Genomic DNA, 19493 nt, shown 5'->3' on the forward strand with positions numbered 1-19493 from the left:
CAAGCTCCCAAGTCCTTTCACACAAAAATCCACTTCAGGCTTTATTCCAAGCATGCCTTTCCATCCACCTAAATTAGGAGGGGGAAATACTTTTTAGCTGTTGCTGTTGTTAGACAAATTGAGAGTTTGAAACCCTTGCAAATCACCCAGACATCTACCTTCTGCCCACCCCTGCTTCCAGTGTACCATTCAGTGCAATCCTATATGTGTTTGCTGAGAGGTAAGGCCAACCACAGTTTCAGTGGGACTTAATTCCCAGGACTGGATCCTTTCTCAACATTTCTTTATTCATGTCTCATTATAGCACTCGGAAGACAACTAAACCTGGGAGGGGGGGATGCCATCTCCTGGTCAAACCCTTGATCCCTACATATGGATTTTCTCTTCTACACAGAGCCAGTCATCTCCAAACTGTGTGTCCATATGCTCTGTGTACAAGAGCTGTTCAATGCATCGATGTCGGGACTGGAGCTAGCAAACATGATTCAGCTCTGCCACTGAGTCCTGGCATTGATTATCATCATACTTAATTGTCCTCATAAATCTTACAAGCTTGGCCAATGCAGATGAATCTGTCAGGTGTAATTAGGTTTAGTGGATCCTATCACAGTGGATCTTTTTGCATATCTTTTTGCATGAATTATACTTTGGATTTGATAAAGTGAGCCTTCCATATCATCCTATAATTCAGTCATGCAGCCACCAGTGGTCACCGCCAGATGGCTTGTTTATAGAGCATCCATCTTGATTCATTTGTGGGCATGTTTTATGATGCCCCACACTTTCCAGGGCACTTTTCTATCCCTATCATTGCTGCAAAAAGTTCATCTTTACAATAGTGAGTTTTTTGCCAGTTTGTGACTGAACCTCATGCACCAAAATAGTGACGGTCCGGACGGAACTCTTGTGGCCCACTGCCATTTTAATCTTTTAAAGTCCCTTCAATTCTAGTACTCTTAAACTTGCAGGATCTGAATGAAGTATAATTCTGAGTTGCTTTAGTCTGGGGTGGGCAACCTTATCTCTTCTGCATTCCCTTGGGAGTCAAATGTCTGGTGCTATAGCTAGCACTGGATGAGGCCAGAGCCCAGATTGGATGAGCCATTCCTTCTCTCTCCCCACCCATCCCACCTTTCCCCCCATCCTTTCCTCTTGCGTGAAATTAAGCTAAAGGCCACATGTTAAATACCATTGTTTTAGTCTTTGCTATTCCTGGTGAATTGCCCAACAGAATCCTTGGCAAGGGTAGCCGTAGGTTCAGTGCAGGCTGGTTCTCATTAGGACTGGTAGGACAGAAAGCAAGGAGGCAAACAGTAGGTGGAGCCAAAGCCAATGTTAGTCAGAGTTAATATTTTCCTCCTGAGTTCTACAAGGGCAACACTGAGGCTAAGGAAGAGGAAGGCAGCAGCCAGTGCCACCCTCTGAACTGTTAGTTAAGTAGGAAGGGAGGCAGGTGGGAGTTGCATGTGGGTAGATGTGAGTCCGGTGGAGATTTGCCCTAATGGACCAGCCTCCCCTGAACAGATTCCTTAGCAAAGGTACCAGCACTTTCTGGGATGTGAATTATGATCATTAACACATCCCATCATCCTTCTGTCTTCTTTTGCTATCCTGCGGTAGGTTGACTACACCAAGTACGTGGCCATCAATCTGTCAACATCCCATCCCCATTATGACAGTGCTGGAAATGTTCTCAATATGGGTACCTCCATTGTGGATAAGGGGAAGACAAAATATGTTATCTTTAAGATCCCTTCTTCAGCACCAGGTAAGAGGCACAAGGAGCTGGCATCTCTGAGCTCCTTATTAATGCGTAATAAAGCAGGATCAGGTGGATTTGTACAACACGTTGTGCTTGGAGAACACGAGGGGCGCTTCCTCTCCTAACAGAAATAGCAGCTTGAGGGGGGCATTTTAACCAGGATCATAGCAAGGGAACAAACATGTTGTATGGATAGGTGGTCTATGAATAAAAAAATGACCACGTGTGGGTGAGCAGGGTGTGTGTGGGTGTGGGTGTGTGTAGGGGATAAAGGATGAATCTGAATCTGCATTTTAATGGGAAACTACCTAATGTGCACTTCTCAAACTGAGCCATCCTTAAGAATTCACACTTTATTGAATTTTGCAGTGCAGTTCTGCAGCTGTTATGTGTACAAAAATGCATGTGCTTGATCAAGTATGCATAAAAATACATACAAAATTGAACTTAAGATGGGGGGGGGGGGAATAAGAAACTGAGAGAAACCGAAATTGACAGATTTGTTCCTTCCCTACTAAAGGGTTGTTTTCCTTGCCCCCTCCCCTCCTAAATTCATGCTTGAAAGAAAACTTCTATAGCTGATAGAAAGCATTATTCAAGTCTCATTATAGCAGGGGGTATGGTTGTAAGGGAAGAACTGGTGTGGCAGTTCTCTGGTTTGCAGAAGAGCTCACAGGCCCCAAAATGTTGACAGCCCTCGGTGTATGTGTTCTTTTATTTATTTAGCAAGCGAAAAGAGGAAAAAGAAGTCTTGCTTGAAACACCTGGAAGTCATGTGTTCCATCCCCTCTCGCTCCCTGCTCCACCCAAGCTATTACCACAGCTTCGGCCTTTCGGAAAATTACATCCTCTTTATAGAGCAGCCCTTCAAACTGGATATACTCAAGATGGCAACAGCCTACATCAGAGGGGTGAACTGGGCCTCTTGCCTCGTGTTCCATAAGGATGACAAGGTATATATATATACCTTTCCCCCACCCCTCCTTTCTTGCTGAGTACAGCAGTAGTGAATTTTCTGTAACTGCCTATTAGTTTTATACAGCTCCCTTACTCCATCCAACATATTATTTGTTATTAGCATGGACATTTCTTTTGGAATGCCGCACCTCACATTAAATTGCAGGTGCCAAAGCCCATATTTTCCTGAGAACATGGCTAAGCAACAATTGGCAGGCTGTTTGCTTATGTGAGTTTTCTTGATGTGATGACTCGGAAATCAATAAACCCCTGGAAGAACATTCACGCAGTCTTGGCTGTCACCTCTGCAGTATAAGGTGGTCACATCTGCATGTTGTCTAACTAACATTTGGAAGTTTATTTCCTTGCATTGGATTGCATTATTTTATTTCAAAAGTTATATATTCAGAGCCAGTAACAACATAAAAAGCCCAACACTGACTAAAACAGACTTTCCTCACCTGATGTTCTTCAGATGTTTTAGACCACAACTTAGGATGAAGAAGAGATTTGATTCTGTTTGCATTTTAATGGGAAGCCAGCTAATTTGCACTCTGCAAACCAATATATGAACTGAAACACAATTAACCTTTAAAATGCACATATCTATGAATTTTGCAATGCGGTTCTCCAACCCAGTAATGTTTTTTTAAAAAAAAAATGCATATATTTGCAAGAAAGTGTGCAATTTAAAATGCACATTTTAATGAAAATAGCAAAAAAAAAGCATTATATATGTTCAGAACTGCATTCAAAAATGTGTATATTACCAGAAAAATCAGATATGCTGATGAGTTTTCATGAGGATTAAAATAAAAATTACAAGCTGCTGAGGACATGCAGAGAAGTGAATTTAAGACTGGAACAATGAGAAGTTGAGGTAAGCTGAAATGGACACTTTCATCCATCCCTAACTGTAGTTCCAATCAGCCCCAGCGAAGACTTGATGTCATTGGCATTAAAATGTCAGCTCGTATTCCACTCCTCCCTTTAATCTGGCATTATTCTTCATGGGTTAAAACTCTGACTTGGCCATTGAGCTCATTGGATGACCTTGGGCCTGTCACAGTCTGTCAGCCTAGCCTACCCTACAACGTGAGTACAGGGAGGGGAGAACAATATACACATCTTCAGCTTCTTGGAGGAAAGATGGAATATAAATGAAATAAATAAAAAAACTATTGAGATTTATATGCTGCCTTTCAAACAGCAGTCCCAGGTTGAGTTAGAAAAGCAGACAACATCAAATAAAATACAACCCATATACAGTTTTTAAAACAAAGTATCTAAAATGAAAATACAGAATTATTCCGTTTGATTGAGTAATGTCATTTCCATCTTTATGACAGCAACATTCTTAACCAGAAGTTGTGTTGCCATTTTGTAGACCTGGATCCACCTTATTGACAAAAGGACCAAGAAACCTGTTTCTGCCAAGTTTTACACGGATGCCATGGTCCTCTTTCACCACGTGAACGCTTACGAGGAGGAGGACCATGTGGTTTTCGACATCATCTCCTATAAAGACAATAGCTTGTACCAGATGTTTTATTTAAAAAACCTGGACGGTAACTTTGAAAACAACACCAAACTCAATTCTATACCAACCTGCAAGCGATTTGTGATTCCTCTGCAATATGACAAGGTAATTCTAAACTGTATCTTTTGGTTCTGATTCACATAGCAGTGGTGAACACAGCATCTACAGGCATAAGAACAGAGAGGGCAAGTTTTGTCAAGGCAATGCAATACAAACTTACATGTTGCAAACCTACATGTTGCAAAATGCAAACTTACATGTTGGATCGTTTGAGTAGGGACATTTCCAGACTATTGCTACTTTGGGATGGGATTCAATCGCATACAGTGAAATTCAGATTGCAAAATCAAAGTTGATTTGGAGTTCTTACACAACAAATTCACATTTTACAATAAGCAAAGTGACGGTAAAATGCATCTTTGCTTGACACATCATCTAACCTCTGCAAAGAAGTCAGGATGAATGCTCAATAAACAGGTTATCTGGATGCAACCTTAGATTGCTCTTCTAGAATGTTATGTTTCCCCAGGAACAGTCTTATATAAAACTTTCTGGTGCTCCCTGCAATGTCTTCTGCTGCTTACATGGAAACTCTCTATAAGCTGAATTAATGGTAGCACACACACAAAAAAATTCTGATGAGGCCTGGGGCACTGCAAAGAATAGCGACAAACTTCTCCAGCCAGGCCACACCTCTGAATCAGCTCTCTAGGAGCTGGGCTCCGGGCCATAGCTATGTCTCTTAAAGGGGCAGCATGCCTGATATAGTTGATAATGCTTACATTACACTTCCTCCCCACATCATTGGTAGTTAAGACCTGACAGGGCCAGGCCAACCATTAGTCAGAGTGAGGTGACTATCTCAGGCAGCATATGCTGGGAGGCAGTTGGTGGTCCTCAGTTATTCCTCCTGAGCTCCCTGACTATACCCTTCTGTTGGAGAAGAGAGCTGTGTCACAAAGCTTGCCCTCCACCCCGCTTATCTCCCTCCAGCGCAGAGCAGTGCCCGGTTGCTAATACTGAAATAGGATTCACTGCTATATGTGGAATGGGTGCATGTGTGAACCATACTGTCCTTTGCCTCAGGCAACAAAATATATTGGGCTGGCTTTGAGACCTGGGCTCTGTGGGTGAATCATTGAGACGGTATGCATTTCCTTCCACAATCTCCAGCTGACCTGGCTTGTTTTCTGGGTCAGCCAAAGGAAAACATTGTCAGAAGCACGTTGCCTTCTGAATGACCTGGGCACAACCCAGGTAAGCCAAATAATGAAATTAATTCATTGCATTATTTACTTCTACTGCGCAACGTGTTTGTATAATTCTGGCAGCCAATGTTTCGGCTGATCTATGCGGAAATCACACATATATCCACACACCCATCTCCCACACTTGGGAGAATATCCTTTCCCCATGCAGTCTCTCTTACCTGGCTTTTTCTCCCACAAAATCCTAACTCCACTCTTTCCCACTCCCTCCTGCCCCAGGTCCCACTTCCCAGGTCTCAACACCATAAGCACCAAACTAGGAACATACTATCCATGACATTCATAACTGCATGAACCGTTTTTAAAAAGTGAACTGCAGGTGCAGGGAGGGGTGGATCAAGAAGGGAAGAGTGTGCCTCACCATCACTGGAGCCGGATCCATTGAGGTTAATGGGACATTGACCTAATTTCAGACTACCCTCAACCAACCCCTATATGCCTGCCTTCTTACTTGTGCACTGTCCAGTGGGCAGCACTTCCTAGCAGCTTACTCTGAGGTGCCCCTTGTAGAATTCAGCAGAGAGGAGAGTTGGCTCCGCCTTTCATTGGCTCTGGCTCCACCTACTCCTGGCTTCCTTACCTGTTGATCTACCAGTCCCAATGGACAACAGTCATCAATGAACATCATTGCAGGTTCAGAAGCTGATCGGAATGGTAGTTCAACCTTACTCCAACATTAGCAATGGGACAATGTCCGCCACGGTGCTTAAGGGCAGCAGCCTAGTTGAGAAGGTGCAAAATGTGACCCACATAGCTCCGTCCTCCAATGGAGGCAGAAGACTGGAAAGAGGGGCCTCTGGAAGGATAGATGGCATCTGTTGCCACTTTCCTCCACCACTCAGCATCCACTACCTGAGGCATCCACCTTACCCTGTTTAACAGGGCCGGTCCATTGTGCCACATTTTCTTTCAAGGTCACATCCATACCATACATTTAAAGCACATTATTCCTCCCCCCCCCCAATCCTGACAACTGTAGTTTGTTAAAAATGCTGGAAATTGTAGCTCCATGAGGCGTAGACTACAGTTCCCACGTTTCTTTGGGGCAAGCCATGTGCTTTCAATGTTATAGTATGGATCTGACCCTTCTCTACTTTGCTTGGGATTTACATTTTCTGAGAGGTCACCCGGCTGCATTGCACACTGCAACTAAATACACCAGAAAACAGATTTATTTTTAAAAACATGAGTTTAAGTGAATGCAATGTGAGGTATGTTAATGAAAAAACTGCCCATTATTTCTAAATTGTTTATTCAGAATCAGATCCCATTTGTATAAGAATGAGGAGGGGGAATAAGATCACATTTTGGTTAATTCTAAGGTAACTTGAAATGTATTTCTTCATGTTTCTGAAGAGTGGCGAGTGGGGCACCGGCATGGGAGGGGCTTGTGCATAACAAATGCACATGTGTCTGTTTAGCTGCATGTATATGCGCTGGGGAACCTCAGTGGGCTGTGGCAACCAAGGGCAGCTGCAACATCTATTACATGTGCCTGTGCATCTGAATAGCAAAATAAATACCGATGGTGTAATACTACATAGCATTTATTATAGTACTTGAGGGAGTGCAAAACACTTCACCAAACTTTATCAGCATTTATTATCGCCAGGATCAAACTGCATGTTGCATGGCGGTTGCAAGACCGGAATGCCCTGCAATTTTGTGTTTCTTAAAAAGTATCTGGAGGCAGGGGTTAATTGGATTGAGGTGGGAGTAGAGAAGTCTAACCCTTTGGCTCTGAGCTGGTTTCCTGTATTAAATCCCCTCCCACTGAAGCTGTACACAAACTTGTACGTTTTCCTCTATGCAGCTAGTACCAATTTCATCAGAACATAGGAAGCTGTCCTATTTGGTATAAATCAGGCCATTGAACCATCTAGCTCAGTTCTGTCTACACTGGCTGACAGTATCTCTCCAGGATTTCAGATGGGGGATGTTCCCAGCCTACCAGGAGATGTCAAGGATTGAACCTGGGACCTTCTGCACACAAAGCTGATGCCTTACTCCAGAGCTACAGCACTTCCTCTTTCAAGCAAGAGGAGGAGTCAGATTAGGGCTGAAGTGGGAGGACAAAGATTTAGACCAGGAGTGGCAAACCTGTAGTCCTCAGGCCATACCCAGGCCTCTGCAAGTTCTTTTGTGGAGCTCCCAAGACCCAACTGCAGAGCTCCGAAATACTATTTAACGTAGCTTTCAAAACACCCCTGTAAGGTCAACCAGCATTATTCTAAAATTGTAGATGGAGGGATATAAGACATGATGGTGCAGTTTGGTAATTTTAGACTCAGGGTTTAATGGCCTTATTGCTACCCCACTTTAGATGTTGATACAGCATCTGCCTTGCATGCAGAAAGTTCCAGGTCAATCCCAAGAATCTTCAGGCAGTGTTGGGAATGTCCCCTTTCTGAGGCACTGCCAGTTTAGATGTCTAGATGGGCCTGACATCATATAAGACAGCTTTCTATGTTTCTATTCTGCTTTGTTTAAAATGTACGAAGCCACCCAAGCTGGGTTTTGAGACCCTCATGCTCTTTCTACTGAGTGGAGCTCTGGACTTCTCCCTTCCACCTCCCATGGTACCACTGAGGTCACCAAGTGAGTTCACAGCTGCAGTAAGGTTTGCCCTGGGGACTTCCCAGTTCACAGTCTTAACTGCCAGCTCTCATGTGACATAAACATGATTTCCAACAGGGAAGTGGTACCTGTGTCAAGAATCCCATCACATCTGAAGCAGTCCTGGAACTGCCTTGTCTTTATTACATTGTTGTTTTGTAGGGACAACTCATTCTGCCCATCAACCTGTCTGACAAGTTTAGGCCTGCCGCACTGTGGAATGGCTGAGCCAGTGTTCCTTGCTACGCCTTTGAAACAGGGCTATACTAATGCTATGAAAACACAGCTCTGTACTAATAACTGAGATTGCATCAGTTGTTGCCCTCAATATTTTTCTTCCTTCCTGATCTGTAAAGAATGAAAGGCATGGCCAAAGTGAACTGTTTTTAGTATTTTCCCTTAAAAATCTGCATAGCAAATCTCAATGCCTTCAAATCTTTTATACTATGGCGAGTGGATCCTGCAGCACACTGTCTTGATGTATTATCATCTCTCAATAAGTATGCTCCTGTTCAGAGTGCTATCTAGCCAGCCAGGGCCCTCCCTCCAGCAAGCCATTCCATCTCCATCCCAGACCCAATTTCATCATCATTACAATTATTATTATTATTAGTTAGTCACTTATCTTCCCTAGGACAACCCAAAGCAACTTACAACCAACCAGATAATAAACCCCTCATAGGTACATTAAAACCAAAAAGGAAAGAGAATTACATTAAAAATATCCCACCCACTTAAATAGTTAAAGGCCAAAGGTCTGGTTATAGAGGAAAGGTTTTGCCTGACACCTAAAGATATATAATAATGGTGCCAGGCAAGCCTCCCTTGGGAGAGCATTCCACAAATGGGGAGCCACTGCAGAAAAGGCCCTTTCTTGTGTTGCCACTCTCTTGGGGAGGGGGCACATGAAGAAGGGGTTCAGATGATGAGTGTAGGGTTCAGGTCAGTTTATATTCTCTTTTTCAGGTGACACTCAGCATTCCATGGTTACTGTGCGTGCTCAGTTCTCATTGGGTTTACTAAAAAATAACCCATCTCTGTGTTTGAAATTGGCCTCGTTGCAGCCAAGTTGCTTCTCATCCCAATTCATAATTTTGTGAGCTGTTTTATACTATGAAATACATCCTAGTGCAAATTTTACAAGCTTCCTTGGTTCCTCTGTATTCATTTGGCACTGGAAATGCACCCTTTGCACTATGTCTTTCTTTCAGGAGGCAGAAGTAGGCTCGAATTTGGTCCAGCTCCCATCCACCACTGCAACTGCAGTGAAGGAAAAAGATGGAAGCATCTACTGTCAGCCTGAATTACTATATGAAGGTGAGGGGCCATTGCATCTTCTAAGTCTCATAATTTCTATAAAATATGACTGTGCTTGAAAATATTCCACCACCTTCCTTGTGGAATGCCCATTGAAATGATTAGCGACCTTATAGGACAGGGCTAGCTAACATGGTGCCCTTCCATTAGTTCCTGCCAGCATGGCCAAATGCCATGGAAAATGGCTGTTGGAGTCCAACAACATTTTGAGGATGCCATGTTGATACCCATGCTCTAGGAACTTGACTCCAGATATGATCACAGTTGCAGACGTGACCAGCTCCCAGAGAGATTACACAGGAAGTCAGTCTTACTGTATTCAGTACTATAGTCTCTTTAAATATATTTACCCGTATATCAGCAGTGATTCTGTTTACCTCTTGTTGTTTATGAGTACAAATTGTTCTACTTCCATGTAGGAATAGAGCTGCCTCGCATCAATTATGACTACAATGGCAAAAAGTACAGATATATCTATGCCACAGAGGTTAAATGGAGTCCAGTTCCCACACAGGTATGCTGTCTGAAAGCACACTTCCTCTTATAACATGTCATTGTGCAATGCCAATAAACATTAAACTGACTTTATTATTTAAACAAAATCTGTTTAAAGCTAAGGCTACCTTTCCTCTGACCTACAACTTTGCAAGATACTCCGATTGCCATTTGCAGGCCAGGGAGCTAAGTACAAGCACAGCAGTGTTTGAAATAAGCTGCCTAAGAAGGAGGTGGCATCTCCTTCCACAGGGGAACCTGTGGCCCTTCAAATTTTGGAGTCCAGCTCCCATCAGCCCCAGAAAGCATGGCCATTGGTCAGGGATGATGAGAGCTGTCGTCCAACAACATCTGGAAAGCCACAGGTCCCCCACCCTTGCTTTAGATGCTTCACTGAATCACGTCCATTTCTATTGTCCGTGGCCTATTTTCTTTCTCTTATAATTGATGATGCCACCTAACACAATTATATGCATAGATCACAGCTTTAGCAACAACCAAAGGGCCCAGAATTAAATTTGCTTGACATGCATGTTTTGTTAACCCTTAATTAAGGCTGTTGCTTCTTCCTGAGTTAAGGTCAAGGAGGACAATAGGGTGAAAACAGAGCTGAGAAGAAACTTCCTTTCATAGCTGTCAACTTACAGATTTGAAAATAAGGGACCAGCAGCCTTGAAAATAAGGGACCTGCAGCCTCACCTGTTCCAGGCACTCCAGTCTTCCTGTCCTCCTGCAGTTTGGTCAAACTCATGCTGGTAGCTTTGAGAACACTATCCAACCAACTTTGTAACCAGAGGTTCAACTGAATAGAATCTGAATCACATGCACCACAAGGCCTATGCAGCCTCAGCTTAAGATGGCTCCCTGGCTTGGCTTTGCACTGCAAAGTTTGCAGCAGCACGTGCAACAAAATGGCGTCCAGCATTCAAAAAACCCCTCAGCTTGCATTAACTAGCCACACACAAGGCATGCAAGCTCCACCCCCCCAGTCATTCTTAGACTTCTTATTGGGTGAGCAACACAGCCAAGCAACACAGTTGGAGCCTCCCTCCTCTCTGGCCAGCAGGGAGGGAGGGAGAGGAGCTGCTTCCTTTGAAATTTAAGGGACATCATTTAAGGGACATTTAAAGGACCCATCAATAAGGGACAGCAGCGGGACATGGCGCTGGAATAAGGGACTGTCCCTTCAAATAAGGGACACTTGACAGCTATGCTTCCTTTTTCAGCAGCAAATCTGACCCAGAGTTCAAAGGTTTTCCAAGTTATTTTGGCAACTCTGGAAAGTTGCATGAAATGTGACTTTCATTCCATAATTATTGATCAAGCCAGAGATACGGAAGTGGGACCATGAAGTAATATCCATATGTCAGGACCATATCCTGTATTCTAGACTCCATCTTACCATTGCCATATTTCAAAAAGTACGAACCAGGACACCCCCAAAATTGTTGAGCTTTTTTAGACAAACCCCAAAGTTGTTGAGCTTTTTTTTTTTAAATGAAATTTTTCAATTGACTTTCCTAAGATCCAGGACAAAGTTCTGCCTTTCGGAAATTCCTCCCAAACATCAGTTCTGCCTTTGAAATCCCAGTAATGTCGGAGAAAATCCAGATATATGACAGCCGTACTCTATCTACATATAGTATCTAGGGATGGGCAAATCTGTCAATTTCCATTTCTCTCTGTTTCCCATTTTTCCAATCTTAAATTCAATTCCCCACATTTCTGACTCAATTTTCAGTTGTGAGTGTGTGTATTTTTAAAGTCCTCATGAAAATTCATCAGCATTTTAGTTCAAATTTTGTCTAATTGACACATTATATGCAATTTTGCCTTAATAAAAATAATACACACATTTTGGGGAAGCAGTTTCCCCAGATATAATGCATTTTTGTATGTAATATATGCAATTTCATGCACATATTACCCCAGTATGTGCATTTTTGTACACATTACTTGGCTTGAGAACTGCATTGCAAAATTCAGAAAAGTGCAAACTTTGAAGGATGCTCATGTTTCAGTTCATGCATTGCTTCAGGAAGTGCAAATTAGGTAGGTTCACTTTTGAATGTGAATCTGAATCAATCACAATATTTCTACAAATAATAATAATAATAATAATAATAATAATAATAATAATAATAATAATAATAATAATAATATAAAAAAATGGGGATGTTGGACAGAAAGGTTAAGTGAGTATGTTGTTTGATTTTTTGTTACAATCGTAATTTTAATCTCACCTTTCAGGATATAAATCTTTTCAAGGTGACTCACAATGAAACATTAAAACAATAATAAATATATTTAAAGAAACTATATAATTTTATTTACTACTTGTATATACCCCATTTCTGCTCAGGGTAGGTCACAGTTTAAAATCATGACTTATAATCTAATAGACACAATATAAAATAAAAATGGGGAAAAGACAGAGCAAAATACATGAGCTGGGAGGGGAGGAACAAAATGGTAGTAGCTTCCAGCCAGGCCAACTGATAAGTCGTTGCTGTCTTGCGTCTCCCTCAGTTGTCCCCGGACACGTTGAAGGGGATGGGGATTTGCTGCAGCATCCCTCCCACTGAGTCAGGCAGTTGGAATGGGGATTAATTTTATTTGGGGAGGCATGCAAATCAGGAAATATTTGAAGAATTCTATCATAATAATGCATTTCCCCTCTTCTTTGTTCACCTAGGTAGTTAAAGTTGACACTCTGACAAAGACGGCACTTCACTGGGAGGAAGAACATTGCTGGCCAGCTGAACCAATCTTTGTTCCTAGTCCTAATGCCAAAGAGGAAGATGATGGTAAATGACATCATGGTTCTAATGAGGGAAAGTGTGAAGATTTGCGAAAGTTAAGACCCATTTTAAAGGGAATGGGATTTCATTAGTCGCAAAAAACCAACATTTTTATTTAAAGTCTTCCTCTTTCACAAATAGAACAGGCTTTAAGAAGCTGCTTTTACCAGGAATGGAGGCAAACAGTTTTTAAAAAGGGATTTGAAGGTAGTATAATACAGGCCTTGTTTACCTGTAGATGCTCATTTATTATCCTGCTGCTGCCTCTGGTCAAACAGGTTTGGGAGGCTTTGGGAGTATTACAGAAACCTGCAAAACCAGTGACTAGACAGCCAGCTTTCTCTCTCCCTTTCTATCTCTCTGGTTTTGTTGTGGGAGAAGAAACTGCTCAAATTCTGCTGGAATCACAAATGCATACATACATCATTTTATCGGTATGCTGCCTTTTTATAGTTAGGACCATGCTCAAGGCGGCTTACAACATGGAAAAAAATGTTACAAATATAACAAAGGTCATAAACAATAAATAAAACACATCAAAAAGTACACAACCAAACTGAAATAATTTCCACATAAATCCTAAGATCTAAAAAGAAAGCTACAAAAAAAATATCAATAACAGCAACAACCCCCTGCCAAACAAGAAACCACTAAACACAACCCCAACTGAAGAGCCAGTCAGATTTATTTGTTAAAATATGTTGGTCATCATGCCAAAAGTACAAACTGTATTAAGGTATAGGACCTGGTATTCAGAGACATGTTGCCTCTGATCCTGGAAGCAGTATATAACCAACATGATGAGTAGCCACCAACTCTTAGGTGCAGGAGAGGAAGTCTATCTTCCAGTCTTGCAAGTTAGTGAGTGTCCAGAATCTGAGGCAGATGGATTTACCTGATATTCTTTCAAATTGGAAGTGTTGAATTTATGAGCAGTTACTAAGGTACTGGGGTAGGTACTAAGGTGCCTACTCCAAATGGAGAACTGGATTTTTAATGACTAGATTGGCAGATGTCATCCTTCCATAACAGCCCCTAAACCTTGTTTGTATCACCAGTAGAAATTTCTCGACAATGCAACTCACTTATCCACTGGCAATGCACAACTCAGAACAAAGCAAAGCTACATTTTGCCTTGACAGGCACAGAGGCGTGTACAATGGATCTTTCATGCAGCCTATTGGAATGGCTTATCATCAAAGGGACCCGTCTTAAACTGTGTAATAGTCCTGGAGATTAAGGCTGTTTTGTCTAACAGCAGGCAACAGCAGTTGTTTCATCACACTCTGCCAGTTCTGTTTTGGAAAAACTGCAGATAGGAGCAAGACATAAATATATGCTATAAGTAAATAAGGCTGTTAACTAATTGAGTATATTTTAATTGACAATATCTGCCTTTTAATTCTATATTCATTTAACTGATTACATGGTAAATGTTTGAAAACCAACAAAACCTCAACATAGGAGCTTTTTGATGTATTGATGGAGATGTGAGAACATCCAGTTTAATAAACAAAAGTTCCTGCTCAAAATTATAAGTCATAGTTAATAGTTTCCCTACCAATTTCAGTAACTTCAGTTTTCAAGCAAAACTGATCCTTGGAAGCTTATCAGGGTGAACAATCCCTGGAATGTGCTGGAATGAGCAAGGGGTTCTTTGCCAGACAAAGTGCCCCTGAAGCTAGAGAGTTTGAAAACCACTACAGTAACACATAATAATAATAATAATAATGATAATAATAATAATAATAATGTGTGCAATTAACTTTGCATGGGTTCAAATCTCCTAAGTAATATTATAAAGTATTATTATTGTTGTTGTTGTTATTAATTCAAATTTCTTTCCTACCCTTCACCATAATGTCCCAGGATGCAACTCTTTGGATTTAAACTTTGCAGGCTTGTCAATGACTCACTTAGTCCATGGCATGTTGGCTAATGTAGTCTGAAAACAAGTCTTTATAATCTGGGCTACATTCCTGCTTAAGTGAGTGCTCAGCATTTGCACACATGTTGAGAAACCATTCCAAGAAGCGTGGAACCATTATATACTTGTGGTAATGCTGACTTAATTAGGAATCTTGACATCCACACATTGCGGCTTTTGACACATGTCACTTTCCTTTGTCAACTGTCCCCATTGCATTTATTTGTCACGTGTGCCCTGCACATCTTTCAAGAAGCTCAGGGTGATGTATTTGGCTTTCTCCCATTTTATCAGCATAATAACAGCTCTGTGATATGTTAGGCTAAGGGACAACAATAATAATACATAGGATTTATTTTTTAAAAAAGAATTAGTTTATATCAACACAACAAGCACAGCTATAACAGAAAACGAACCTGCCTTACACCACTTGCCCATCTCCCTCAGGGCTGTCAACTGTGACTGGCAGCTGATCTCCAGGGTCTTGGGAAAAGAGGGGTCTTCCCAGTCACCTGCTCTCTTTTTAACTGGAGATACCAGGAGCTGAACATACAGGCTTTTGCATCCAAAGAAGGTGCTCTACTACTGAGCTATGGCCTCTCCAGTTTTTTTACTTGGGGAGTATGTTTTTTTGTAATTTTATAATACTGAAATCATACAGGCATGCTACATATAAGAAAAACAAACAAGAGAGTATCAGTGAAGAAAACAATGCAGGGCATATAAAATCATATCAAATAAGCCATTGCATTCTCGTGTTAACATTACGTACTCCATTAAAGTGACCATTCAGATTTTTCCATCAAATAACAGTTAGCTTGTTTCCAGTTAATTCTTTTGCTTTTTAAGCGGCCAGCAGGCTATTCCTTCCATGCAGCAACAGTGCTTTCTTTTTCATTGCAGTTTAGTGGGAAACTATTAACTCCCTGTGCCAGGGGAAGCTCCAGAAGTTAAGCATAAATTAATATCCATTCCATGCCCCCACTGCCCCATCTTCTAAAAAAACAAAAGCCATATTTCAGGAAAATCTGTTTTAGCATATATTCTGTTGCAACTTTAGGTATCATCTTGTCACCCATCGTAACGTCAGATCCCCAGAAGCCACCTTTCCTGCTGATACTGGATGCCAAAACGTTCAAGGAAATAGCTCGGGCCATGGTCAAGACAGATCTGCACCTGGACTTACATGGTCTCTTTATACCTGAGAAGGATTTGAAAGTGGAGCCTGAGGCAGATTTGGACAACGAACACGAATAAAATAGACTGTTTCCTGCTATAATCAAAGCATTAAGTCTTGCTGCACACTGCTGAAAAAATTGCTGTGATACTCCAGTCCTCAGCACATGCACCTGTATATTACCTGCAATGCTGGACTAATGGCCTGGTTCTTGGCATATGGTGCAAGCTGTCTGCAGTATTTTCTGGGTGCTTTTGCAAAGCTTTGCAAGATGTCTGTGCAATGAACATACGACTTAGTTGCTTGAACAAAGTGTGTTTACAATGTGGTGTGTGCAACATGAATCACACTTTCCAAAGTTTGAAATCTTCAAGGATTGTGTTCAGCCCATAATTAGAAGGAAACCCTCGATAATCTGAGTTTGTCAGAAATTCTGGTGTTTAATCGCAATTCATTTGAGATTCATTGTCAGCTGATTACTTTGGTGCTTCATTTGCTAAATTCAATGACCAAAGTGAAATGTCAAGTTAAGGTGCTAAAAGATTTCTTGACCTGACATTCTGTATTATTTCAAAAGAAGGCAAGGCTCATCCTCCTTCCTGTGTGGAAAAATGTTTAAATCCAGAATGCTTTTATATTATTTTTAATTATATTGTAATTATATTTAAAGCAAGCCTTTTTCCTTTGAACCCTTCAGATGTACTTATTTTTAGATCTTTTCTTTAGAAACTTCTAATGCAAGTTCAGTGGGCTTACTGTCCTTATTGTCTCATAAGTAAATTATGCTTTGCAATTTCAGCAGAAGCGAGTTTGTGCTCGTATATTTTTTTCTGTTTAAGAGAAGTATAACCAAGCTAAGACTAAGCACCGTATCCAAAGAACATAACAATTAGTAGTGACAAAAGTAATTTTACATGCCGCAGACAGAAATATTTCTCTCATATGGTATTCCCTAAGGTATATTAAGCAAAATATTGTAATAAAATAAAGATAACCTTACCTAAACATACTGTTCTGAAGCAAAGGGCAAAAGAAACCAGAATATGATTTGACTTCAACTTTAAATATGTCTGACTTTAAAAAGGAAAGGTCCTAATAGGTAAGTATTGCAACAAATGCTTAACAAATGGCATCTGTCATTTTGCGAGCTGCAAAATACTCATGCAGGAGTCTTACTTCTGAATACATATAAAGAGCATTGCACTATTGATCTCAGATTCCCCCTCCACCCCCAACTGCACCCCACCCCCAGCATGTCTTGTTATTATTTTCAAATATCCAAACATACCGGTAAATAACATTTTCCTAGTCGTTCTGCAACAAACCCAGTTCAACCACTGCCTTTTCATTCGAAGCACATTTAACTCTGCACCTCTTAAAGAAAATGAGCTGCTGGGAAAACTAGCCACCCATTTAGTAAAAGGGTGTGTTGTTCTGTGGGCTTTATTTATTTACTTCATGAAATTTATACACTCTGAAATACCTCAAAGCAGTTTACAAAAAAGAGAGAGAAATCCACAACAAACATACAAAAGCTAAAATACTAAAACAGGTTAAAATTACCTCGACTTTCTAAGCATCTGGATAGGCTTGTTTTAGCAGGTTTCTCAAAGAGTACACTGAAAACGCCTACTTGATCTCGAAAGGCAGGGAGAACGCTAAACAATTGAGTTCTTGCAAAGGTGGATTAGATATTATGTGGCATCTGTAGTAGTGCCAATTTCACCGACTGAAGTGGTCAAGTGGGCACCTGTGGGATAAGGCAATCTCATCTGTAAACTGGTCCCAAGTTGTTAAGGGCTTTACAGTGGTACCTCGGGTTACATATGCTTCAGGTTACATACGCTTCAGGTTACAGACTCCACTAACCCAGAAATAGTGTTTCAGGTTAAGAACGTTGCTTCAGGATGAGAACAGAAATCGTGCTCCGGTGGCAGCAGGAGGCCCCATTAGGTAAAGTGGTGCTTCAGGTTAAGAACAGTTTCAGGTTAAGTACGGACCTCCGGTACGAATTAAGTACTTAACCTGAGGTACCACTGTATATGCTAATAGTGGCACCTGGAACTTGGCACAGTAGCAAATCAATAGCCAATGAAGATCTCTGAGCACAAATGTTATGGGCTGAGAAGGTCTCTTTGTTCCAGCCCTCCTCACAGCTCAATCCAACGCATGTTTACTTGGAAGTAAATTTCACCGTAATCAATGTACTTCGTCCTTCAAAAGGATGCATTCTCAAGCACTATACAAGATCCAGCCCTTTAGAATAGCATTCTGCCACCATAGCAGTTGACTTGTCTGCGATCCTTTGAAATTATGGACATTAATTCAATAACTCACTGCCCATTTTTCTATAGCAACAAAAGCGATATCCATAAAGCTTGGAAAACAGCAGAGGGACACATAGCCCTGACATCTTCCTGTTCTCATTTGAAAGCCACCATTTTGTGGCAGGGTCATTGCCATTCTTATATTTTGACCCTCTCCTTCCTCCAGGTTCGATTCCCCAGCATCTCCAGGAAGAGCTAGCAGAGACCCCCATCTGAAATCCTGGAGAGCCAAAGCTACTCAATGTAGAAAGTACTGAGTATATCTGGCAGTTTCTTATGTTCCTAAACAGCCTCTGGAAGGCAGTTAAAGCTCCTCCTGCTGTTATTAAATCTTCATTCTTCCAGTACTGCTGCATACTCAAAAATGCATACAGTTGCAATTTAAACCAGCTTTCCTCAACATGGCATTCACCAGGTGTTTTGGACTACGGCTCCTAAACCAATCCATAGGAGTAGCGTGCCAATTTTTTTAAATAAAAGTACATTGCCTGTACAATAACAAATGAATCCTCAATCTGGAAAGGAGGGTGATTTGGATACTGTATTCTAACTGGGTGGCCGTTCATGGACAGAAATCAAACCTAATTCTGTCTTAACAAGGAACTTGGCATGGTGCAAGGAGATTACAACCCAGGTGCCATTGCATTATTCTGTCTCATGCTAGCTTTACTTTCACTTCGGCTCCACCTAGAATTTGATAAATGTCTTTGGAGCTGAAGAATGTTTCAAACCAGAGGTAATTTGGGAAATCACCACAATGTATATAAACACAGTAAGCTGTCAGATGCATTGAAATTAAGTTAAATATCACACAGTTCATGCTTCATTTGTCCCAATTAACTCCAGGGGGCATGGTATATTTACTGAGGGAATTTCTGATGGGAAGCTAAAATCCCAAGTATATTCAATAGAAACCAACATGTTTATTTTAGACTGTTAGCAACTGAGTACAGTCTTCATAATCCTTCAATGCTTTTTAAAAAAATTAAAATTACACGTGACAAAGGAAAAGGTCTGTGCAAGTGTTCCCGACCCACAGAGTCCCAGTTTCAATGCTCAGCCTTAACCATTGTTAAGCTTGTGGTAGCATCATAGTTTGAGCTTGTTTGACTTGGGTCTCTTTTTCTCAGAATAAGTTGTCAAGATTTACAATTCCTGATGGAGTATGACTAAAATGAGTATGACTTTTTTTAAAATGCAGATAATTATGTCAGTTCATTTGGTGAAAATGAATATATCGATATTGCAGCATAATTTTGTTATGATGGCCAATGGTGGCGGAGCCATGAAGTAGTCTGCAAGCGTT

The 19493-nt window shown here is 41.1% G+C and overlaps 1 protein-coding gene across 1 annotated transcript in view; it reads left to right on the forward strand.

Annotated features, from left to right (window-relative positions):
* Positions 1 to 16859, forward strand: part of BCO1 (beta-carotene oxygenase 1) — a 29500-nt gene extending 12641 nt beyond the window's left edge. The window contains exons 5-11 of the mRNA XM_081920351.1: positions 1621 to 1768; positions 2489 to 2715; positions 4107 to 4364; positions 9355 to 9460; positions 9880 to 9974; positions 12651 to 12762; positions 15744 to 16859. Of these exons, the coding sequence (XP_081776477.1) occupies positions 1621 to 1768; positions 2489 to 2715; positions 4107 to 4364; positions 9355 to 9460; positions 9880 to 9974; positions 12651 to 12762; positions 15744 to 15940 (1143 nt within the window). The 3' untranslated portion in view covers positions 15941 to 16859. The remainder of the gene's footprint in view (positions 1 to 1620; positions 1769 to 2488; positions 2716 to 4106; positions 4365 to 9354; positions 9461 to 9879; positions 9975 to 12650; positions 12763 to 15743) is intronic.
* The last annotated feature ends 2634 nt before the right edge of the window (positions 16860 to 19493 follow it).

The sequence above is a fragment of the Podarcis melisellensis genome (genome assembly GCF_964234715.1).
Source record: "Podarcis melisellensis genome assembly, chromosome: 8".
Lineage (NCBI taxonomy): Eukaryota > Metazoa > Chordata > Lepidosauria > Squamata > Lacertidae > Podarcis > Podarcis melisellensis.